Source organism: Ctenocephalides felis, unplaced genomic scaffold (assembly GCF_003426905.1).
Source record: "Ctenocephalides felis isolate EL2017-DRISC unplaced genomic scaffold, ASM342690v1 CF-g0.4_SCAFFOLD_03572, whole genome shotgun sequence".
Taxonomy (NCBI): domain Eukaryota; kingdom Metazoa; phylum Arthropoda; class Insecta; order Siphonaptera; family Pulicidae; genus Ctenocephalides; species Ctenocephalides felis.
The window spans coordinates 28,973,969-28,998,390 of record NW_020539726.1 but is presented as its reverse complement, the minus strand read 5'-3'; the positions used below and the strand labels follow the sequence as shown (position 1 = coordinate 28,998,390).

Sequence of the window (24,422 nt, the reverse complement as noted above, 5' to 3'; positions counted from 1 at the left end):
TAGAAAAAAAATTATGGGTGTAAATCCATGAAAAGATTTAAAAAGTGGTGACAGAATCCCAGATGTTATGGGGGCCAGATCTTGAATAAAATAGAAATGCTACGTTACGGGTCTATCTTCGTATGAGTTGGTAGTAACAAACTGCCAAAAATTTGTGTTTGCTGTGCGATCAGGCGTTTTACACATAGAACCTAACCTACAAAACAAACAAAGTTCAAACTTCAGAAAGTGCAACTTTCTGAGGTCTCTTTGATAAAACATATTTGAAGTTAAGAGGCACAACTAGTGTAACCGCCTAAAAAAGGTGATTTTTGGGAATTTATATTAAAAAAACTACTTTATCAATCATTTCAAAATTTTAGGAATATATTTATACATGTTTTAACAATACATAGTCAAATTTTTGAAGAAAAAAAATAAATATTTTTTAAGTTATCGTCGATCTCCAACGGCGCGACAAAAAAAGGCCCTTCACTGCTGCAGTGATTCCGGTCTTCTACGTGGACGAAATTTAAAAAAAAAATCTCGTTAAAGTAGATAATATTGTCTGTAAAATGAACTACGATAAAGAAAAAAAATCAAAAATTGACAAAATGACGGCGTTTTTTTAAAAAGAAGTCGAATTTTACTCAAAATTTTGGTCGTTTTTGGACTGCCAAAATTCGATTTTGATCCGATCAAAAAATCGATAGTTCATTTTACGGAGAACTATATATATAAAATATGTGAAAATAATTGATAGTGATCGGAACATTTGTTTTTGAGTAATTGCTGCAGCAAATTCGGAAAATGCTGTTTCGAGAAAAACGAGTTTAAAGATGAAATGATGGTTATACTATATACTATATATATATACTCTTTAAATGACTGTAACTCAAAAACTATTTAAGATATCGATTTAAAATTGTTATTTTTAAAGGTATAACTTATCGAAATTAAAAATTCGATTTTATGAAAATTTCACACTAGTTGTGCGCCTTAAGTTTTATGTGTGAAACGCCTGATTGCACAGCAAATTCAAAGCTTGTTGACAGTTATTACTACCGACTCATACGAAGATAGACCCGTAACATAGCATCGGCCCCTAAGTATTACCATAGACATCTGATTATTTCGTAAGTCTACCTTGCACTTTATGCAAAAACCAATGAAAATAATATTTGCACCTCCAAAATTATTATTCATTACAAAATATGTGATTTATACCACAATTATATCGAAACTAATCAGATATAGTTTAGTGTGTTAAGTCGTTAAGTAGAATTTAATTTTTTTTAACTAAATTATATATTTGTAAATTAAATATACTACCCAGTGATGCGTGCCAGTAATTAATATATTTTAAAATCTAAGTCGGCAAAAAATTGTTACAAACGTTGTTTGAGTAATATAAATAACTGTTGTTTGAAATTCAAAGAAAGACTGAATATTTTATTTAGTTGATTTGGTTTAGGCATGAAAATATGCACGTAATTTAGATAATTTTTAATTAATTTAAACAAATTGAAAAAAAAACTAAAAATATTTCTTTGATTAGTACGGTATTAAGATGTCCCTTCTAAAAAAATAATCAAACATCACGTTGATTTATAAATGGCTAATAAATTAAAATATAAGACATGATACAATAAGTTCTTATAAAAACTCAACGGAACCAATGGTAATAATAATAATTGAAAATATACCCTTTTATTAACTATAGTATTGAATTCAAAAATGATGAAATAATGATAATACTATATATAAAATAACTATTGATAGTAAAAGATGTTTGATTCAAGTACGTGACAATATCCTCTTATTTCCAAAGTATTTTGTGAAGATAAATAGCACAAATATTGTGAGTGTTCTACGTCATAAAATTTTACCAATTTATGGAATAATTACATTTATCTATAAGTGGATTTGTAAACAAAAATCGATTATGAATAGTTTTTATAAAAAATATTTTAAGATGTATTATAATATGTAACCAAAGTGTACAAAGATTACTATAAAATATGTACTATAATTATACAAAATGTACATAAAAGCTTTAGTCGTTAAGAAATATATTTTATATTATATTAATATATATGCATTAGATAACAAAATTGGATATTAATACTTAAATCATGTAAATATTCTTTGTAAAAATTAATTAGGACAATGTAAATCGTACAGCAATGTGACAAATTTCAACCTGTGAAATATATATTTTTTTCTCAAACATTGAATTATTTAATTGATTTAATCATTTGAATTTTTGTGAACTATAAATTCATAACTAGCAGTATATGGCATCGTGCCTTAAGGCAAATTACTGGAACTTCCCGTACCGTAATAAAATATTCCAGGAATATTAAATGTTTTCAAATATATTATAAATTATTTATACTTTATAGACATAATATAAAAAATTATAAATTGGAAGATGGCGTTTATATATGTTTGTATGAGAAGTAAATTAACAAAATTTGATAAATTGGATTTAAAATAAAGGACATTGTGTAATATTTATAAAAATTATATAAACTGAATTGCGAATTTAAAATTATTTATTTAAAGTATATAATTGATGTTTAGAACTTTAGCTGGGATAAGAATTAAAATCCAAACTATGTTCGGTATTCAAAAAAAATGGAAATTAATAAAAAATGGTTCTCTAAAAGCAATAGTTTAGTCAAAACAAGCAGAAAGCTGTTTAAATCATTCAAATCGGATGCTTAGTTCTCTCAAAAACTGCCATTTTTAACATGTTTAGCTTCGTATCTCCAAAAAGGCTGGACCTGCCTTTGTTAAAAACTAATCAGCACATTTCTCTATCAATAGGAATCGATTGCTTTTTGAATTTTTCAAATAGGTGCATCCATATGCCCGAAATCGTGGACGAAAAATTGTCTCCACACATGCATACACACACACACATACACGCACACACATCCATTTTTTCTGAGGTATGCCAAAATATTCAGAAACCTCTAAAACGTGAAGATATTTTTTGTTATATATGTTGGAAAGTAATCAGAACGCTGACTTCCTAAACGTCGTGGTTTTTTATAGGTGGCAACCCAAAAGGTTGTCATATATTTATGTAATAACTTTATTATTACAATTTCTGTAATATTGATGATTTTTTTATGAATGCAGCAATGCTAAAAGACTATTTTCTCAATACTGCTTGACATCAGACTCTCCGAGGACTTCTGGTTGGAAGTCCATAGATCTAACACCTAGGCCACGAGGAAGCTCAAAAAAACTCAATAGTAGTGATGTACATCTTATTTACAATTACAATCGCAGACCGGTTTAAAATTAAATTCGTTACATAATGCGGGCACAATATTATGTAATCTCATGCATCCTGTATATCCTATTATAATTCGATTTGAAATCAACAATAAGATATAAAGTATGACTATCTGTACTATCTAACAAAAATATACAATATCATTTCCTACCAAAAAAAACAACAAAACAAATGGCAATTAACAAATCTGTAGTCTATTTTAAAATTAATTCTAATCGCTTTTTTCATTTAAATGAAGTTTTCTTATAATATTTTTGTTTCTAACACGCATTATGTATATACAAACTAAGGTGCAAGTTGTGATAATATTTGATGATGACACATACGCGTAATCTAACAAGTGAGTTATCACAATTAATCTATGGACAATATTGAATTTATAGGACAGCTAGTGGAAGAAATGTTGGATTGAAAATATTAAAATATGTTTAAATTTTTAGAAAAGATATTTATGTATAATCTAACTAAGCAACTCAAAAATTGAATCATAAGAACTTGAATTAATTTAGATTGACCTTCAAATTTGATGTTTTGAACTGATGTAAATCTAATTGTCTTTTATATTCATGCATATATATTTGTTTTTAGATATTTAGCTAATTATAAAAATACCTATGAAGTTATATGAAGAACTACAAAACAAATTCAAAAATAGTCGCACACTAATTATAACTAGCACAACGGTAGAATCTTTGACCCATAAAAATTATTTCGGTGCATACTATAATTAACTTTTCGTTTCTTTTTGTTCAAAAAATTTTTAGCAGGATATCTTATAAAATTTTATCTAAATTTTATTGCTATTTGTTAATAATAAAAAAGGTAAATTTTAAAAAAACCTTGTTATTCGAAGGACGATTTTTTTCAAAACATTTCTATAAAATTCGATATTTTTTTTTTCTATATTATTATTTGAACAGCTATCAGAACTATTCTCAATGCTCTATAAGCTGTCGTGTTGTATTTACTAATCCCTAGCTATATAAGAAAGCAACTCAATGGTTGTTCTTTCTTTCTCAGATAAAATTGATAATCATAATTGCAATACTCGTATACTACAACAATGTCCCGAAAGGCTATTTTTACTGATGGAATTATATTAAAGTGTTTATATTCAAGTGAAACCAAATATGACTACTGCTTGATATCAAATCAAAAACGTAACGCAGAAGTTAAACCAGAAATCTTATGATTGCAAGTCCAAAGCTCTTACCACTGTACTACAAACGCAGTAAAGCCAAAGACGATATATCTGTTTAAAGCAAATTCTGACAAATTTATAACATAGCCCCTGAAAATTTTTAACCCTTTCCACTCGTATGCCGCCGAAATCTCTCAATTTGCGAGTGGAAATGGTTAATAAAAGAAAAAGAATTTGATGAATAAATATACATGCCTGATGTGCTTGAACTAATTTTCTTGATTTATATTCTACTATAGCTCTCAAGAAAATTAAATATAATTTTATTGTTGAATAGCAACTTCGATGTCAAGCAGCATGATAAATACCGTAAATACCGCATGATAACACTTGAGATTAAAGATTTCAAATATCATTTCAAGTGAAAATCGCATTTACTGGGCATTGCTGCAACATATGTAGGCCAACACTATTAGATATACATATCTAATATATTTGTATATATATATATATATATATATATATATATATATATATATATATAGAAAAGAATGGTGGTTGACTACTGGGTTGCTCTCTCAAGAAAAATAGTAGTTTAGAATGCAAGATAGCAAAGAGAGCTTATGAAATATGATTGCTGTTAAAAAAATGCAATTATATAACAATGCAAATCTTCAGATATTGTTAACTTCCCGTGAAGTAAATTATAGTAATCGCATAAAAGATCGAAAATAAAAATTTTTATATATCTTTACGTTTCAAAGGTTTCTGAACATTTTGACATACCTTTAGAAAAATTGATGTGTGTGTGTGCGAATACAATTTTTCATTGACGATTTCGAGAACAAAACACGGATCAACCGATTTGAATGATTAAAAAAACATTTGATTCCATTTGATGAGGAGACGTGCTGATTAGTTTTTGGCGAAGGCAGACCTAGCCGTTCCAAAGATACAGGGCAAAAAATGCCAAAAACAGTAACTCAGTTTTTAAGAGAACGGTGCGTCCGATTTTAATAATTCAAAAAAAAAATATTTCACTTGTAATGACAAGTTGAAGAACTGATTAAATTTTTGGGAAGGCAGGTCCGGCGGTTATGGACTCTCAATAAAAATAAGTTAAAAAAAAGTCATTTGGCGGTCAAAAATGTTTATTGGATTTATGCACATCAAATTGTCAGATATTTTATAGAAATTTTCATAATGTGTACACATTTTGTGTATTTTTTTTTGGGTTCCGTACCAAAATTTAATTATGGTATGGTAAGTTCCAGCAATTTGCCTTAAGACACGATGCCATGCACCCCACTAGTTATTATTTTGAAATAAATAATATATAAATAAAAAAAGCATTAGCTCTCTGTTTAATTGTACTCACAAAGTCCGGCGTACAGTTGGGTCATTGTAAAAAGCCTGCGTTCAAATCAGTACTACTCCTAAACTCATGCTGTGATATCTAAACTAACACGAATTGATGACTGACTTTTTTACTACTATTAATTCATAATATATTAAATAAAATTAAAATAAGTTATATTAAAAAAATAAATTAATTTTAATAGTGAAAAATGGGTCTGTTCGACATAGACCTCGGTGAACTGTATCACAAAATTTTAAGGAAACATTTTAATGTGACTAGTTTGCAATGTGAAATGATACTGACCACAACATTGTTGTTAGTACTTGCATGTTCCTTTTTTATGTTCCCTGCACTGTTTGTTAGTTCTGTTGTATTTTTGGCAGTTGTTGGGCAACAGCTAGGTGTCAGAAGGTTGTATGTGAGCCTTTTGCTGCAACTATTTGAGGTAAGATAAACCATATATTTGGCCATGGAACAAATGTTCTAAAATGAATAAGATATAATATAAATATACAATTTTAACCTTATAACCAAACGATCATTATATTCTCTCCTGCGCACGCACATGTTGCGTGAGACCGTTTTTTCCTTTCTTGCACTTCAAATTGAAATTTTGAAATGTAATTATTTCACACAGAAATAGTCCTATTTAATAATAATTTTATTGATTATTACCTTTTTAAATTTTGGTACAGTTGTCATCAATCAGTGTTCAAAGAAAATGTCGTTTTCATAATCTTCGAAAAAGTAGATTATTTCAGTTCTAATTTTATTTTTCAAATGTTAATAAAGATTCACGTAAACCAGATCAATATTGAGGAAAAATAGATTTTTATCCTTGTGAAGATATTTTTGTAAATCGTTTCCAGCATTTTAACCCTTTCCACTCGGATGCCGCCAAAATTCATATAAATCTCAGAATTTGCGAGTGGAAAGGGTTAACATTGTCTTTTAAACTCGGAGTGATACTGTTGCATTCAGAAAACCAGCACTTTCTTACAATATTTTTAATACAAATATTTTAATGACCAACTTTATATTTTGGAACGTGAATAAACAATTTTTGATAACTTTTATCAAAATCAAAAGAATCTTCAACTCCGAAGTAATCCGTAATTATCAAAAGTAATGCACATGCATGCTTATTTAACTTTTTTTTTTCAAGCCATTTAACTATTTTTATAAAAATATAAATAATCAAAAATAGATATTGAAAAATAAATTAAAAAAATAAACCCACTTCCATCACCATTGAGTGAAAATAAAAATATTAGACGCAAATTTCCGCACTCTAAATTTTATATACGGTATGATTATACCTCTCAGAGTTTGGCACTTTTAGATATTTGGCTAAACTTATTGAAATTCTGCATAAAAAATGGAAATAATAATATCATTACAAATCGGAATATCACTTTCACATCGCGATATTTATTTACATCTTCAGTAGAGAATTGTTAAATCCAAAGTCAATAAGTACTACAATTGGAAATAAAAAAACAAAGGCAATTAGTGCAAACTTGATTTCTGTTATGATACAATATTAGACTTAAACTTTATATCGCATAAATTGTTGACAATTGATAAAGTTATGATTAAAACTCAACATGATACTTTTGAACTAACGTTTTCAATATCAAAATTAATTCAATTCATTTAACATTATCACAACAAGGCCAAGAGTAATTGTTTCTCTTTTATATAAACGCGTATCTATTACATCGAATAATCATACATTACAAAATGATATGAAAATATCTTAAGTAATAATTATTTTGCAAAATAACTAACATATATGTATATATATACATTTTTTTTTGTTTTTTTTTTAACCAGACCTCAATAGTCCCAAGAGCCCCTAACTAAATTTTCCAAATATTAGTTCGGTTATTACAAGGCTTTTTGTAAGGCAACCTAATTGGACTGTTCAAAAATAAAAATAACTAGTAGGGCATGGCATCATGCCTTAAGGCTAATTGCCGGAACTTCCTTTGCTGCCTTTGCCAAAAACTAATCAGCACGTCTTCCCATCAATAGGAATGTTTTTTGGATCATTCAAATCGGTTGATCCGTGTTCTCGAAATCGTCGACAAAAATTGTATCCGCACATCCGCACCTCACACACACACACATACACGCATACATCCATTTATTCAAAGCATGCCAAAATTTTTATAGAAATCTTTGAAACGTAAAAATATATAAAAAATTTCGTTTTCAATTTTTTTGCGATTACTATAACTTATCCTAGCAAGACAAACGGAGGGAATTTAAACATCAAACGATCCATTGTTAATAAAACCATTAGTATTTAAATATTGATAACACAAAATAGGTGTGAGAAAATTTTCCAAATATTATTTCCGCCTCATTATTAAACAAATCTTTAATCGATAGTCATATCTTTAGTAATGTTGATTCATAACACCGGTAAAGTTTTGATTTATTGAATTCTATGAATTGTCACGTTTATATTTCCGCGCACGAATGATATTGGCAACTTCTTATTAAATGCCTTTGTTTCTTGAATGATTGGTGTTAAGGCCTTTGACCTTATTGTTATTTTTGTATCTTGAGTAACTTATTTAAGCAGATGAATTATATATTAACTAACATTCTATCACAGAGTAGTTAAAGTGCAGGTGTGTACTAACTGCAATCGTTTTTTGTAAACAACTTATCAACAGGTTCTATTGCATGACTTGCATATATATATATATAATTGAATTAATAATAACTAACGCAATTTGCAAAATCATTTACATCATTTTGTAGAGTGTTTTTTCATCTTTCACAACTTTTTCAAGTTCAATAATGTTTTATGATAATATGAAATTACATACGATACATATTATTCTATATAGAATTGCTTAATATTCAATGAAAAATAATTGCAGATTTTTAGATGAAAAAAAATCTTCAGAAAAAAGACCTAAAATCCTTTGCGAAATCAAGAGCGTATTGCTCTAAAAATACTAAAAAATATATATTATTTTTAGTCTTATACGCATAAGAATGATTTAGCAATAATTATTATTTGATAGGAAGTAATTATACAGAATCAAATAATCATCAACTTCTAATGTATATGCAAGATGTTACTGAAAAAATGCGGTACAAAAAAGTTAATAATTAATAATGTATTTTAAAGTTTGCAAAAGATTGAAATCTATTTACTAATCTAAATTAAATAATCTTAAAAAATTACTATTCAGCTAAAAAGCGATCATTACAAAATTATATTTATAACATTTATAAATAAAATATTTCAAAATAATTTGATTAGAGAAGTCGCGTGGCAGTATATGATTAATATTTTAAATGACATTTCTTATCATTTTGTTATGTAAATTAAGATATTTTAAGGTCGTTAGCACTCCAATTATTTACAGAAATCAATATCAATAATTATCCTATGGAAATTAGCATTGGAAATAAGCAAAGTGTTGCACAAACGTAATTTTATTGGAATAAATTTATAATTACGATTTAGATTCTGGAGATTTTGTAAGAATAAAATAATGTGATAATATTACACTTTTTTTCATTTTCAGTATTATTGAATTGATCAAGTATATATTAGTAGAAAGAATTTTATGATTTTTTTCTTAAATGCTTAAGTATTTAAACGTGTTTTGATTTTTATTGTATAATCAATTGAAAATTATTATCTAATAAATGATTAAAATTGATAAGCATAATATCAACTATATATAAAAGAAGTTAAATATATATATTTTCAGTAAAAACGTTAATTTTAATCTACTTGTGGTTTTATTAAAAAAAGATCCGAGTTAGCGAAAGTTTCAAAAAAATATTTTTATTAAAGTTTTATTGTCTATCCCTGACTTTTTATTCAAAATTCAATTGATTTTAAATTATCGATGAAATTTTTTGTAAAGTATTTGAATCTAAAATGTTGTTGCTGCCTAATAATCTAATTTTTTTAAGTCATAATTTGGAATCAATAAGAATTTTTTTCAAAATTGCATTAAAATTTAAGGCACACTTTATATTTTAAACCTGTAAGTTACAGGCTGTAACTGTAATAATTACTAAAAAGCTAACTCATAGATTCAAAAATAACAATAAAAAATGCATTAATAAAACATATATTTGTCTTTAATTAAAATTACTGAAAGTATGACCTTAAATTAATTATTATTACTTTACTATAAAAAAGTTTATTCAGCCTTGTTAGACCTATAGGTGTACCTCTACTTTTTTATAGTGCATTAATTCATAGGGTCATTAACATTATTTTATGATCTTATTATCTTTTTTGAGATATATATGCCTTTATTTTGTTATCAAACAACGTGGAATCATTTTTTAGATTATATTAATAAAAATCGATTCAAAGTACACGTTGATTGTTGAACACTATATAATATCGACTTTGAACCTTTGAAAAAATTGAATCGTCATTTTATCTTTGAATAACTCTAACGAACCTAAAAAAAATTTCGAGCATATATGCAACTCATAAGTCCAAAGTTAAATTTAAGAAGAATCTAATTAGATTCAAATTAGCTTCTAATAAGATCTTATAAGTACAATGGTTTAAGTTACATATGGTTTAAGTCAGTTAATAATAAAAATGATAAAAAGTCAGTTTTTAAGTATTATTTGTAGATGTATAACGGAAAAAAATATTAAATTTCGTAAATTTTGTTAGAGCATTGTGGGCATTCGTCAAAATTAAAATTAATTAATTAATAAAACGTGTCCTTGGCTCTTAATTAAATTTGGTTAAAAAAGTTGTACTAAAATATAAAAAGTGATCGCGCAGTACTATATTGAGATATTTATTATTACACTGATTGCAAAAATATTTACATAGCAACTAATTCCGCAACAAAAAAATCTTGATAATATTTTTTAAGATTAAACTGCGTTGTAAATGACATTTGCGATATGCTTGATAATATATAAAATAAAATTAATTTGATAATTAAAATTTATTTTTAATAATTCGTGATGATTTGATCAGAACAAAATTATTAAACCCATTAAAGTAGCCAGGCTGTCATATTAATATTATTTAATAATTTTAATCATTTTAATTTTAATAATAATTGTAGGTTTAATAAAAATTAAATTATATATAATACTTCGTTTGCAGTATAGTGTCAGATAAATATGATTCATGCGAAATATATGTAAAAATAAAAAAAATTACATATAAAGGCAATTACATAATTTAGGGCAAAACCTTTAATTAATAACATGTTTTTGATAACATTAACTCATTAAAACTCAGAGAAAAAAGTCGAACTAATAAAAAAGAGTTCTTAACTAATTGAGAATGCTATTTTCATATTTATTTTATACCTTAATATTATATTTAAAAAACGTATCCCAAACGGCATTTTATCTTGTGGCATGTTGTATGATTTTCCCAATAACAGTAAATAATCGATTTAATCAATAATATTTTTTTGGTTTCTATATGATCTACCTATCTACCTGTTTATCTGTCTACCAGTCCACCTGTCTCTTAACTACATTTATTCCGTCTACCTGTTTACGTACTAGTGCACTTGTCTACCGGCCCACCTGTTTATTTGTCTACATGTTTACTTATCTACCTACTTACTTTTCTACCTGCCTACCTGTCTACATGTTCACCTATCTACCTGCCAACTTATTCACATGTTTTTCTGTCTACTACATGTTTACCTTTTGATCTGTCGCGAAGTTAAAAACATTTTATTTTTATTAGAAAGTTTAAAAAAAATCTTGTGTATCTATTAATGATTTTCAATGTTGTATTTTTTGCTAAGTTATTTGATTACTTGTATCAAATCTTATAACATTTATTTTTTAAGTTTTTATTTGAATTACAATAGTCAGAATCATGACAGTCAGTATCATGAAGACATTTAGTGATAAAATTGTTTTGTTTTTAACAAATGACTGTTTACAAAGCCTTGTTTATATTAAATCAAGTCGTTTAATATATTTGAATAGTATTATTTTACTTTCTATCATTTTGCAGCAACGAAAGGCGATTTTGCAAAGATTATGTATTTCAATGTGATTTGTAATTTCAAGTAAAAATCCGATATCATACTGCTTGATATCAAGCTGACCGAAACGGGATCGTACACGAAACTAGTGGTTGCTAATCCATGCTCCTCAAAACTTTTTCTTACTATTCTATCCTTAGTTTTGACTTATATAATATATGGATTTTAATCCATTATTGGAATGAAAATTATATTAAATTTCTTTTTCCTTTCAGTTTGGTCGAGTTAACATCGAAAGTTCTGAACGGAGTAAACATTATGCGTCATATTATGAAGTCGAAGAAAACGAATCGACTTCGGAAACAGTAGATTCAACTACTACGACTTCAACTGAAACACGTAAAGATGAAATTAATGATGATGCCAAGTCTCCTAAAGCTGATTTTATAAATGGATTTAACAACAATGGTATGAACGTCATCAAACGAGACACAGTATTGCTTCCGGCCAGAATCAAAAGACAAGCCAGTCGTCATCTACCAGGAGATGATGTAAGTGGTTAATTGGAAATTAAATAAGTTGGTGAAATTGTCATCTTGGTTATATTGCTATTTATTGATTTTATTGATCGTGAACATCAAGTGCTCGAATTAATATCAATTTTTACATATGTAGCGGTCCACAACTTTTTACTCAAAGTTATCCTTCTGTCTCTTTAATTTTTACTTAAGGTTAATTGAATTTTCCAAGAGAAAACAAAAAATGTCTGGACAAATAACCTTTGCTTCCAATTGAATATTATTACTGATGTAGTAAAAATCTTTTCACAATCTGATATTTTCCCGAATTAGTAGTAAGTGCATTTTGCCTTAAGGCAAGTTCAGCATTTTGATCAGAATCTCTTAAGAGCGCGGAGCTATTCCAAACTTTAATGAATTTTTGTAATTCAACCTCTATCATAGGCCTATATTATTTTAGTTTGTTATTTCAGATTACGAAATCTATCGCCATACAAAGTTCCATCGAAAAATTACCAAAGATTTAGATCTTACCAAAAACTAATGAGCGTGATTCATAACCAATATTTTTAGAATAGTTTTTGAATTTTTAAAATTCATTCAGGTATGTAAGCTAAAATGCGGATGAATAATTTTATACTTTTCTACTAATTACAAAGAAATGGCTTGACCGATCGTCGCGCAAAACTGATAAACGCTAGTCCTTATCGAGTTACATCGAAATTTTGAAATCGGTCCAGACGTTTTTTTGAGAAAACGACGAAGGCCCAAAATCGGTGCACCCACACATATACCTTTTCCAAATTTGGTCTCATTCAATTCAGAATCACATGAAACGTCGAGCAAACATAAAAATAAAAAATCTGACGATAAATCTGGCAATAGCACAAACTTTTCCTTAGGGAAGTTTAATTTCTGGACTAATTCTTCTGTCCAATTGATGTTATTCCTACTATGACAAAAAATAGTGTTCCACACTTGGAAATACTTTAAAAAATAATATATTTTATATTTTAGGACTTCATCAATGAATCAGGAATCGAAAGATGTTTGAACTATTTGAAATCAGGGATGGAAAGTATTATCGAAGATGAAGTGACATCAAGATTTGAAGCAGAAGAACTTAAGAATTGGAACTTTCTTACACGCACTAATCGCCGCTACGAATTTATCAGCTGGAAATTAACTATTCTTTGGTTTATAGGATGTATAGTTAGATATCTAATTTTGTTCCCATTGAGAATGATCATTTTCTTAACCGGGGTAAATAGTTAATGATATTATATCCCTATATTAAAAATCTAATTAAAGCTTAACATAAAAATGTATTATTGATTGATTGTAATTTTGTTAAAAGTCTTTATCAATTTTTGATATCATCTGGAAGTTCTGGAGTATTTCATTTTTACTAGATTTTTCGCTTTTGATTTATTTTTCAGGTACTTTGGACAGTAATCGCGTTCATGCTGATCAGTTGTTTGCCAAATGGAAGTTTCAAACGTTGGCTGAACGATTTGGCATTCAAAACTACTTTCAGAATATTTGCCAGAGCTTTGTCATCGGTATTGACTTTTCACAATATTGAATATAGACCGAAACGAGGAGGATTTTGTGTGGCTAACCACACAACACCTATAGATGTAGTGATGCTCTCAACTGAAACTTGCTTTTCCTTGGTAAGATACGTTCCTTTTTGTGCAAACACAAAGTTACCACTAACAATTATTACTTAATTATTAGAAATATTTTCCATTTACAGATAGGGCAAAAACATGGTGGTTTTTTCGGACTGATACAGCAATCTTTAGCTGCTGCTTCGCCTCACATATGGTTTGAAAGAGCGGAGCAAAAAGATAGAAACGCAGTAGCTTCAAGGTAAAAAAAATATTATAATATAAAAAATTCCTCCTCCTAAACAATAAGTTGATTTAATTATCTGCTAATCATTTTTTGTGTGTATGTATTATTAAAGTATGATTTTAATTCCTTTGCAGATTGAGACAACATGTGGCAAATCCAAAAAATCCTTCTATTCTAATTTTTCCAGAAGGCACTTGCATCAATAACACCTCTGTAATGCAATTCAAAAAAGGAACTTTTGAAGTCGATGGCACAATTTATCCAGTGGCAATGAAGTAAGATTGTATGCATTTTAATATACCACCTTGCCAACTCATCCATATACATCATTAGATAATAACAATAATTAACTTGCTTGCTTACTTTTACATCATATTTTCTATTAATAGAAAACAAATTTCCAAGATGACTGAAAGTCTATAGTTTTTTCATATACATTTTTCAGATATGATCCAAAATTTGGAGATGCATTCTGGAATAGTTCAAAGTATTCCTTGCTCATGTATATTTTCATGATGATGTCTTCTTGGGCCATTGTTTGTGATATTTGGTATATGCCACCAATGTGCCGAGAAGATGGAGAATCAGCAATAGCATTTGCAAACAGAGTAAAGCATGCAATAGCTGAGCAAGGAGGGCTCGTTGATTTGGAATGGTTTGTATTTGTTTTTACGTAATCAAACTTCTCTTTATTCAAATACTATTATACTGCTTTCAAATAACATATTCAAATAATTTATTAATGTGGCCTATAATTAGAATGTTACACAGAATTTTGAATAAAATTAAATGTTCAGAAATGCTCCATAGAAAAAAGAGCTTTAAGGCAAATAAATTAATTATTGTTGAATTATATTTATGACAATTTAGCTTTAGGTAAAGATAAATGTTAAAATTGTTATCATGTATATATTTTATTTCAGGGACGGTCAGCTGAAACGAGGAAAACCCAAAAAAGAACTTAAAGAGAAACAACAAGAAATTTTCAGTCAAAGATTAAAAAATTTATAATATACTCATATACATCACTTAATTTATTTGTTTACTAGATCTCATTCCATTAGATTTATATTTCATATTTATGTATAAATGTATATATATATACATAAATATTTCTGTATATAAGAATTTTTTAAATTGTCTATACATATTGTATATATTAAATAGATTACTCTAGTTATTTTATAAAAATATTATTGTGTAGGAAATAATGTATTATAATGTTTAACGAATGTATCACAATGATCACCTAGAAAAGAAATTTAGTTGTAATTAAATTGAAATTTACAGATCGATGAATATTTAATTTTTCGTTTATAGTCATTAATATTAATTTAGGATCATAGACTTCGCATACTATAAAGAATATTTAATAAGAAAATTAATTATAGCAATTATATTTGTTTTTCAAAATTCATTTAATCACTGCTAGATATTATGTGTAAAATGTATAATTAATCATATTATATAAAAAAGCATTTTAGTTTGGTCTTTCAAAGCTATTAAAAAAAATTCAATATATATTTCAAATATGTACTCACTTTTAGAAAATGCTGAAGATCCAGTCAGTTTTATATTTCGCTGTACAAAAAAATCATAAACTGCATAAAAAACTAGGGCATCTCCAGTATTTTGAGCACTTTGAAGAAATTTACGAGCTGATATTGAGTCTGTTCCTTGAACATTTCGTGCTAATCTTAAGGCTTCTAAAACTTCACCTTCACTAAATAATACTTCTAATAATTCCTGAATAAAAATCACATTTTATTAATACATGAATAATAATACTGAGAAAACATCCTTCATATTTTAAATTATAGCTGAATAGGATGATTTTTTCGTACAATTAAAATGAAAAAATAATAATTATTATTATTATATCAACAATAACAATAACATAATCATCATATTGATCATAATGATCAATGTAAAATATATTTTTTGTTTAAAATATAGTGTATTGAGAATTTTAGGAATATAAAAAAAATACTGTGATACATTATTCTCTTAATGTATATTAATTACCTCATGTGCATTTAATCTAGCCAACATATCTTTGGCTATTTGCCTTGCTGCGGGATACAAGTGAGATAATGAAACAAGCATACAAGCCAAAGGTTTGCTATCTGCTAATACTCCATATTGCAGCAATTGTTGTAGTGTGCTAAATTTTTCTTTCCTCATTAATGTTGTAATGAGTAATTCGGTTAAAGCATGACCTGGAAAAAAATCTACTTTTAATCATGTGAAATGTAAGTTAGAAGTCACCAAAACCCCGCAAAATTAATATTAAGGTGGTAATTAACCTGACACACCAAGGTTCAGGGGTACGAGCCGCCAAAGAAGCAATTTGTTTCTTAGAAATATGAGCAAAATATGTAATATTCTTATTGCTTATTAGCAACTTACCTGCGGGAATTGAATGTTCCGTCAGACTTTTGAGATAACAAATCAACACCCAACCAATATGAGGTGCATCTTGTAAGCCTTGCAAAACATGACTGTACATATCATGTTGCGCAAGCATTACTCTGGGCATTGCATGTTTCATCGGTATCGGCTTCACAGAAGCCACAGTGGCAGTTTGTGATTGTAATTCAGAATCTAACCACCCTCTGTAAGATTCACAAATTTGGTCAATTTCAAAGAATATTTATTTTATAAATTAAATTAAATTTTCTTTCTGTGCATTTTTATAAACACTTACTTATACACTTTGTTCAATGTCGTGAAGACTTCACTTATTGTAGGCAATAAAGTACTAGCATCTGTTTCATTTAACAACTGCTTTAACATTTTAACGAGCCATGATTTGCCATTAGTCCGATTCAATAGTATTTCACATAATATAACTCTGTCAACAACCAGTTTGCACAAAGCTGATAAATTTAATGATATGCACCAAAAGCATCCTAATCTCGCATCAATTACAACATCTGGCTGAAATACAACCCATGTTGCTGAATCTGTAATAATAAATAATTGATACATTGATTATAATTTCTATAAATAATATGTAAAATTAACTTTTAAAGTTTCAAAATAAATATGGGAACTTACACAAGTCGCAATTAATTGTTGGTGATTCCAGACTATTATGCTTCAATAGACATGGTTTAATAGAACGAGCAGGAGCCAGTGGCAAATGATAAGTGACTCCACTATTTGTTGATTCACCATGTAAATATATGTCAAAAAGCAGAGATGTTTTGGAAGCCTTCAAATAGTTGTTTGCTATAGTTATTGATATATTTTTTATATATCTCATAAACTACCTGATGATGCACAACAATCAAATCATCAACTACATTTACAGCAAAACGACCAGACAGTCCTAACTGCAATACATATCTCTTTCTTGGAGATGGTGAGTCTAAAGTATATATTTGTACTTCTGCAGACTTTTCTGGATTATGACGTAAGATTAGTGCATAAACAGAGCCATATAGTTGAGCCAATGTTACATCTCTTTCCATTACACTTCGACCAGGTTCCACTTGAAAATTTTACCAATCATTTTAAAACAATAGATTTTCATGATATTAAAAAAATACTTTACACTCATACAAACTTTCAAGTCTTGGTAATTTAGTCATAGTCCCAGGTTTAAATTGCACCGGTTGAAGAAATAATCCTGGACTGCTAGCCAACAATGCGATTCCTTTCGATGAGCACCAAGTGAACCATTGCACAGATGTAGCCAATGTTTTAATAAGTTTAAGCGAATGTTTTTCTAATGAAAATAAAAATTGAAAATAAATTCATTTTGATCTTTGATCAATTCAATCTTATTTGATCTGAATTAACCTGGAGTAATAATATGCAACTCAATGCCTTGATCAGTTATAACAGCAATTTCATTATGGCAAATCCATATAAATCCTACAATTATGGATTTTGCTTTACAATTCAATGAATACTCAAGTGGATCAAGTGTTGAATTAACAAAATTCATAAATTCAACAGTTGTATTTGTTCGTTGCACAGCTAAGATTTTTCTATCAGGTGAGAATTTTATGGAGATAACAGGACCTATAAAAAGAAATATCTCAAAATGTATATGACTATAAACAACCTAGTAAACAGGCACTTTAACAAGAAAAGGTAAGCACCCTTATCCTCCATCCTGAAGCTGATGTTTTCATCTTCATCAGGCCCTTTGACAACTACTCCTGTAACACCTCCAGATCGTATGGCAAACACCTGTATATGTATATTATTAAATAAAATATTTCTTATGAGAGTGAATTATAGAGATAAAAATTAAAAACCTGTCTGTTAGAATCATCAAAGAAAACATTGGTCAACTGGCTAACTGCTTCAAATCTAATTGGGTTATTGGTAAGTTGTAAATAATATTCATCATCATGAAGTGTTTCTTTCATTTGTATACTCATTGCAGCTATTATATTCTCCAATGAGGATTATATATGAACATTAATATTTGAGAAAGGTTAATGCTTTTTATTTAACTGTCATCATGATAAATATGAAAAATACTAGTACACTCTGAGCTCATCATACAACGAATGCAATCAGTATGTAAAACTGTCATTTTAATCAATTCAGATAAGGTGAAAAGTGAACATTTGTATTATATTATATTCTAAGTAAGTGAATTCTTAACATGTTTCTCACGAAGTCTTGATTTTTATTTTTATCTAGTTATCAAATCGATATTTGCACAATAAAGTACGTTAAAATGTTGTAAACCTCTAAAATCTGTTTTGATTTTGACAGCTTCATCATTTTTTTCTTATGTTGGCAGTGTTTTATTGACGCAGATTGTAGCTGCTAAAAAGACAGCCATTTTGAATTCACTTCTCAAAGTACATAGTTGAAAATTCAGTGGGGGCTCGCAAGGATAAGGGTGCTCCCGTTGTAAACAAGTGTATAATATTGATTACTTGTGTGCCGTTCTTTTCTGATCGTACGTTTCAGTGTAAAGTTTGTGTTAATCAGTGTAATAAACATGACTTCTGGATCACGTCACAGAGATCGTGATAGCAAAGATAGAGATCGTGGACGAGATCGTGACAGGGATCGAGATAGAGACAGAGATCGAGACCGTGATCGTGATCGTGACCGTGATCGCGATCGCGATCGTGATAGAGACCGGGACAGAGAACGTGATCGCGATCGTGATCGTGATCGAAGACACGACCGCGATCGAAAAAGGTATGAAAAAGGACCTCATTGTGCTAGCATATTCTTCTAGTATTATGTCACTTAATCATTATTATTTCCTTTATCAGGTCGAGAAGTCGAGATCGCCATGATCGCCGCAGGGATCGCAGGAGCAGAGACAGGCACAGAAGCAGAGATCGGGACACAAGAAGCAGAGATAAAGAGACGAGTAATATCTTGGAACCTAGTCTTCAATATTCTATTTTAGAAAATATAATTGGAGCTACTACTTCTAGAAACTTTACAGGTTTATTAACGGCTCAGCAGATAAACCAAATGAGTGGTAATGGATTAGGAGGTAATATATTTCACAAAATATTTTATTTACCTAATATGTTTACCTTTAGATACTTTTAGTATGTTCTCAAGTTGAATAAATATATCAGTAAAATGAGCTTTGTGATTAATATGTGAATTGTTCTCTTTTTAGCTCCCCATGTTGAAACTGCGGAAGAGGCAAGGGCTAGAAGGAAACGATCACGTTGGGGCGGTGGTGAACATGATAAAACATTCATTCCTGGTATGCCTACAATCTTACCTCCTACTCTGTCCAAGGAACAGCAGGAAGCATATCTAAGTAAGTAATCAGTTCCTATATATAAGTTCACTACATAGATTTCATACTTTAGATATTAAAAAAAAAAAAAACTATAAAATTGGCTAATTAATAGGTACATCAGGTAAATGAGCAAATCTAGATTTAAATAATTAAATATCAATTTTAATCTTTTAACTAATTATTGCTTACAGAATACAGATTAGTTTAACTTCAGTACCAGGTTTTGTAGAATTTAAATATGTTTTGAAATTGATTTACATGCATTTTAAAGATGCCATAAAAATTTTTATATCTAATTTTGGGGCATTTGCCCTCTTTTAACCCCTTCATTTACAGTTCAGCTGCAAATCGAAGAAGTCAGTCGCAAGCTTCGCTCTGGTGATCTAGGCATTCCAGCAAATGTTGAAGAAAGGTTTGGAAGTCAACTCCTCTATTCTTAAGCTTACAAGAAACAATCATCTGCAATAAATTACACATAATATGAGAAGACATTAAAAATACCTCAATAATCAAATACAAAAAATATTCTCATTATTTTTTTTAATATTATCTTTATTACTTAAGTTTTTTATACACATTAAGAACCAACTGAGTTTGATAGACTTATAGTAAATGTGATTTTTCAGTTTTGAATTGGCACACCTTTTATTTAACATAAATTTATATTTTTTGCACTTACATTAATCACCTTGCCATCAAACAGAGCACCAATAAGAACTCGTAACAAAACAAGAGAATATTTTTGTTATCAATATTTTTAATTATTTGTGAAATATTATACACTATGTTTGAATATTGAGGCCGTACTATGTGTAAAGCAGCCAATGCTCCAGTTGCTTCAAAACTATTCAAATCAGTCTAGAAGTTGTTGGGTTAAAAGAATTGAGCAAGATACAGGTTTGGCGTCTTAAGGGACGTCTTTTTATTATTATTATTCAAATATATTGAGATTCATAACTAAAACTTAATTTCCAAATACTTTACAATATTAATTACTAAATTTTGCCGAAATATATGGTAATTACAGTTATTTTAAAACCACAGATTACTTTTATGAATAGAATATACTTTACTCAGATGATAGAGGTATAATTAATACTTTTGAAATATTATTAAAATTAATTTAATGATATTAATCATTAATATTTTAGGAAAACTAATTAATATGCAGTTTTGGCATAATTTTAGTGCCTTTGCCGAGTGCGAACTTTGATGGTCTACGAAGCGGATATTATATGAAATTAAAGAGGCGGAAATTTAAATTCAGACCCGGCTTATTTCAATAAACAATAAAGAATTTAAAATGATTTATTGCAGCTACTAATCTTAATAATTCACTTTTTGTTTTAGATATAATTCATCCTGTTAATAAATAATCAAGTATAATTTTTTGTAGGTTTAATTAAAGATGAATCAGATTCATACCTTACGAATTATGGGAAACATTACATTACTTAAAATGCTCACGTTTATCATGTTAATGGTGAAAATGAGTGTTCTTCATAAGTAATATGACTTATAATTCTTTGGTTTGAATCTGGTAGGGAACCTTTTCTGAACGTTTTTTTTGTTTTGTATCTATTGCAGATCACCATCACCTGAGCCAATTTATAGTTCTGATGGTAAACGGTTGAACACAAGAGAATTTCGCACAAGGAAAAACTTGGAAGAGCAACGTCATAATCTTATTTTGAAAATGCAAACTATCAATCCAGAATTTAAACCACCAGCTGATTACAAGTAAGCGAAATTTAGTTTTTAAACTTTGCAGATAATTGACATTATTATTTTCTGGTACACATATCTTATATTAAAAACAGCCTGGCGTGGGTGCAATTTTTGTCTTTTAATGTATGAATAAGTTTTTAATATATGTAAATAAGTTCTTCACGTTTTTTTACAGACCTCCTGTTATAAGAGTAAGTGATAAGGTTGTGATTCCACAAGAACAGCATCCAGATGTTAATTTTGTTGGATTACTCATTGGACCACGTGGAAACACACTCAAATGTAATTTTAACAGAATAAAATATTTATGGTCATTAGCAAAATATTCTAATATTTTCTCATTTTCAGCAATGGAGAAAGAAACGGGTGCAAAGATTATTATCCGCGGTAAAGGCTCAGTCAAAGAAGGTAAAGTTGGTAGAAAAGATGGACAACCTTTGCCAGGAGAGGATGAACCCTTGCATGCTTTTATCACAGCCAGCAATCCTGAATATGTTAAAAAGGCTGTGGACAAGGTATTATTTAAGTAATATATATTAATTTATTGTATTTTTTACAGCTCATAAATTTTATAAAGATGTTTATAATAAATTAGGATTGATTGATTTCAAATATTTATCAGATTAAAGAAGTTATCAGACAAGGAATTGAGGTGCCCGAGGGTCACAATGACTTGAGGAGGATGCAGTTAAGAGAACTGGCACAGCTTAATGGTACTCTAAGGGAAACTGACGGTCCTCGGTGTTCTAATTGTGGCTCTACTGAGCATAAAAGTTGGCTGGTGAGTTTTGCATCTTCAATGGCTTTGTGATTCATTTTTCATAAGATTTTTTTTTGGAAGCAGTGAATGTTATAATGGACTTTTGACCTTAAATATTTCATTATAATGCTGATTAGGCTTTTCTATTTTAAAATTCTGCAACTGCGACACTATTTCAATATTTTATTTTATTCATGAATTTCATTTACTATTTCTATGCTATAATTAGGATTGCAGTAAAAAATAAATATTGTACATATTTTTTATTTTTAGTGTCCGGATAAACCTAATGTTACAAACAATATAGTTTGTTCTTCATGTGGTGGTGCTGGTCATATAGCACGAGATTGTCGCAGTAAAAGGCCTGGAATGGGTGGTCCACCACCTGCAACTGCGCAAGCTAAAATTGATGAAGAATATTTGTCACTTATGGCAGAGCTGGGCGAAGGACCTCCTCCAGATAGCTCACAGGCAGGCGCTGCTAGGTAAATGGCATTTTCATAATTTTTGTTAACTAAAAACTGCCACATGAATTGATAAACATTTTGATGAAATATGGTTTTTATTCATATTTTATTTGAAAATATTCATAAGTACTCTTTTTTTTTTTCATTAGATTCTTCGTAATGTAATTCGGCATGAATCTCTTTATAATTCTAGAAAAACAGCAGTTTCTGCTCCTCGAGGTGTATTTGATATGCGAAATGCAGCTCCTCGTGCTATAATGGCACCACCAGGAGCCATGCCTCCTCCCGGAATGCATCCACCATGGGGAACACCACACTGGAACCTTCCACCTCCTCCAGGAGGCATGCCTCCTCCAGGTGCCATGCCTCCAATGATGCCATGGATGGGTCCGCCACATAATCAACCCCCTCCTCCAGGAAGCGGTCCATCGCCATCTCCTGCAATCCATCCTCCAGGCAGTGAACCCTCTGAAACTGGTTCTATAAGTTCAAGTATACAAAGCAATGGAGCAGCAGGTAATAAATTTTTCTTTTTTTGAAAAGGGCAAGACACAACTTAAATTTAATTTTTTTTTTAATTAGATTAAATAATGTATTTTAAATTTATTATAGGTGCTTCAACTACAAATGGAACTGCTCCCCCACCACCAGGAATGGCACCTCCAGGTATGGGTGCTCCTCCCACGCCCCCAGGAATGTGTCCACCTGGTCCACCTCCGCCAGGAATGGGACCACCAATGCCACCACCAGGAATGGGCCCGCCAGGTGCTAGAGGCATGCCTGCCCCTTGGCAAATGGGACCACAATTCCCATGGGGTGTGCCGGGTGCACCGGGTACACCAGGTATGCCAGGATTTATGGCAGGACCTCCACAGCCACCACCTCCTGGTCCACCTGGTCAGCAGCAGACTAACCCAATGGCAAGTCTGCCTACTCTATTAGCACAACCACCTCCACCTCCCCCAAGTTAATTAAAGTAGACTAGTGTATAAAAAGATGATATCAAAGCGTTATTTATATAGGAATTATGTATATTTTTCATCCTCTGTTTTGACTAATTTTAATTTTGAAATTGAAAAACTTGACACTGATGAATTCCTCTTAAAAAATGATGTAGAAATATATTCAATTTGTGACTCTTTTTATTGTTTACTGTTAATGAAGTTCTTGCTTGTTATTTTGTATAGAGATATTTTAATTTATCTTTAAATATTTTATATTTAAGCAGTTGATAGGAATTTAAAATTATTAAAACTATCTTTTTATCTATTAATTCTATTAAAGCCACAATGCAGTGATCCAATTATTTGTGATAGCTGTTTAGATTTAAGATGAGTTTGAGCTAACTATTTTTTATTTTTTACTTTGTAAGTCTTTCAATGAATTGTGAGGATAGAGCATGCAAGAGCTTTGTTGAAGTATGTTTGTTAAACCGTGTCATTGTCCATTTGCAGAAAAGAGCTATTCACATGAAACTCTCACTGCATCAGTTGACTTAGATGGCTCATTTAATCACAATAAAAGATAATTTAGTTTAACAATTGTTTTTATTAATATCAAACAAATTAGGAATGTATATAC

The 24,422-nt window shown here is 29.4% G+C and overlaps 3 protein-coding genes across 4 annotated transcripts; 2 read left to right on the top strand and 1 right to left on the bottom strand.

Annotated features, from left to right (window-relative positions):
* The first annotated feature begins 5,998 nt into the window (after positions 1–5,998).
* LOC113388340 (glycerol-3-phosphate acyltransferase 3-like) lies at positions 5,999–15,169 on the top strand. The gene is made up of 8 exons (XM_026625729.1): positions 5,999–6,235; positions 12,038–12,313; positions 13,298–13,543; positions 13,720–13,956; positions 14,040–14,155; positions 14,275–14,415; positions 14,586–14,795; positions 15,064–15,169. The coding sequence occupies exons 1-8, from the start codon at positions 5,999–6,001 to the stop codon at positions 15,149–15,151; spliced, it is 1,551 nt and encodes a 516-aa protein (XP_026481514.1). The 3' UTR covers positions 15,152–15,169.
* A 146-nt stretch (positions 15,170–15,315) lies between these two features.
* Positions 15,316–18,726, bottom strand: LOC113387689 (regulator of MON1-CCZ1 complex-like). The gene is made up of 11 exons (XM_026625051.1): positions 18,412–18,726; positions 18,253–18,343; positions 17,948–18,172; positions 17,712–17,873; positions 17,416–17,636; positions 17,201–17,357; positions 16,848–17,106; positions 16,550–16,755; positions 16,166–16,359; positions 15,682–15,886; positions 15,316–15,389 (listed from the first exon to the last, which is right to left on the bottom strand). Exons 1-11 carry the CDS (start codon positions 18,535–18,537, stop codon positions 15,334–15,336), a joined length of 1,902 nt encoding a protein of 633 aa, XP_026480836.1. The 5' UTR covers positions 18,538–18,726; the 3' UTR covers positions 15,316–15,333.
* Positions 18,727–18,969: 243 nt separating this feature from the next.
* On the top strand, positions 18,970–24,228 carry LOC113387839 (splicing factor 1). 2 transcript variants are annotated; one of them, XM_026625222.1, is made up of 12 exons: positions 18,970–19,318; positions 19,396–19,496; positions 19,575–19,625; positions 19,758–19,904; positions 20,223–20,298; positions 21,474–21,626; positions 21,790–21,896; positions 21,963–22,129; positions 22,237–22,395; positions 22,648–22,859; positions 23,035–23,357; positions 23,454–24,228. In XM_026625222.1, the coding sequence occupies exons 1-12, from the start codon at positions 19,113–19,115 to the stop codon at positions 23,810–23,812; spliced, it is 2,061 nt and encodes a 686-aa protein (XP_026481007.1). In that variant the 5' UTR covers positions 18,970–19,112; the 3' UTR covers positions 23,813–24,228. The 2 variants fall into 2 exon arrangements, with proteins under 2 accessions (XP_026481007.1, XP_026481006.1); XM_026625221.1 differs by having other exon boundaries at positions 19,396–19,625.
* The last annotated feature ends 194 nt before the right edge of the window (positions 24,229–24,422 follow it).

Excerpts from the sequence above, each read along its gene's own strand:
- LOC113388340 (XM_026625729.1), top strand. The coding sequence starts at position 5,999 with ATGGGTCTGTTCGACATAGACCTCGGTGAACTGTATCACAAAATTTTA. Across the intron at positions 12,314-13,297 it reads GTCATCTACCAGGAGATGAT|GACTTCATCAATGAATCAGG; the intron begins GTAAGTGGTTAA and ends TTTATATTTTAG. Across the intron at positions 13,957-14,039 it reads CTGAAACTTGCTTTTCCTTG|ATAGGGCAAAAACATGGTGG; the intron begins GTAAGATACGTT and ends TTCCATTTACAG.
- LOC113387689 (XM_026625051.1), bottom strand. The coding sequence starts at position 18,537 with ATGAGTATACAAATGAAAGAAACACTTCATGATGATGAATATTATTTA. Across the intron at positions 18,173-18,252 it reads CTTCAGGATGGAGGATAAGG|GTCCTGTTATCTCCATAAAA; the intron begins GTGCTTACCTTT and ends TTCTTTTTATAG. Across the intron at positions 17,637-17,711 it reads TAAATTACCAAGACTTGAAA|TGGAACCTGGTCGAAGTGTA; the intron begins GTTTGTATGAGT and ends AAAATTTTCAAG.
- LOC113387839 (XM_026625221.1), top strand. The coding sequence starts at position 19,113 with ATGACTTCTGGATCACGTCACAGAGATCGTGATAGCAAAGATAGAGAT. Across the intron at positions 21,897-21,962 it reads ACGTGGAAACACACTCAAAT|CAATGGAGAAAGAAACGGGT; the intron begins GTAATTTTAACA and ends TCTCATTTTCAG. Across the intron at positions 22,860-23,034 it reads TCACAGGCAGGCGCTGCTAG|AAAAACAGCAGTTTCTGCTC; the intron begins GTAAATGGCATT and ends TTATAATTCTAG.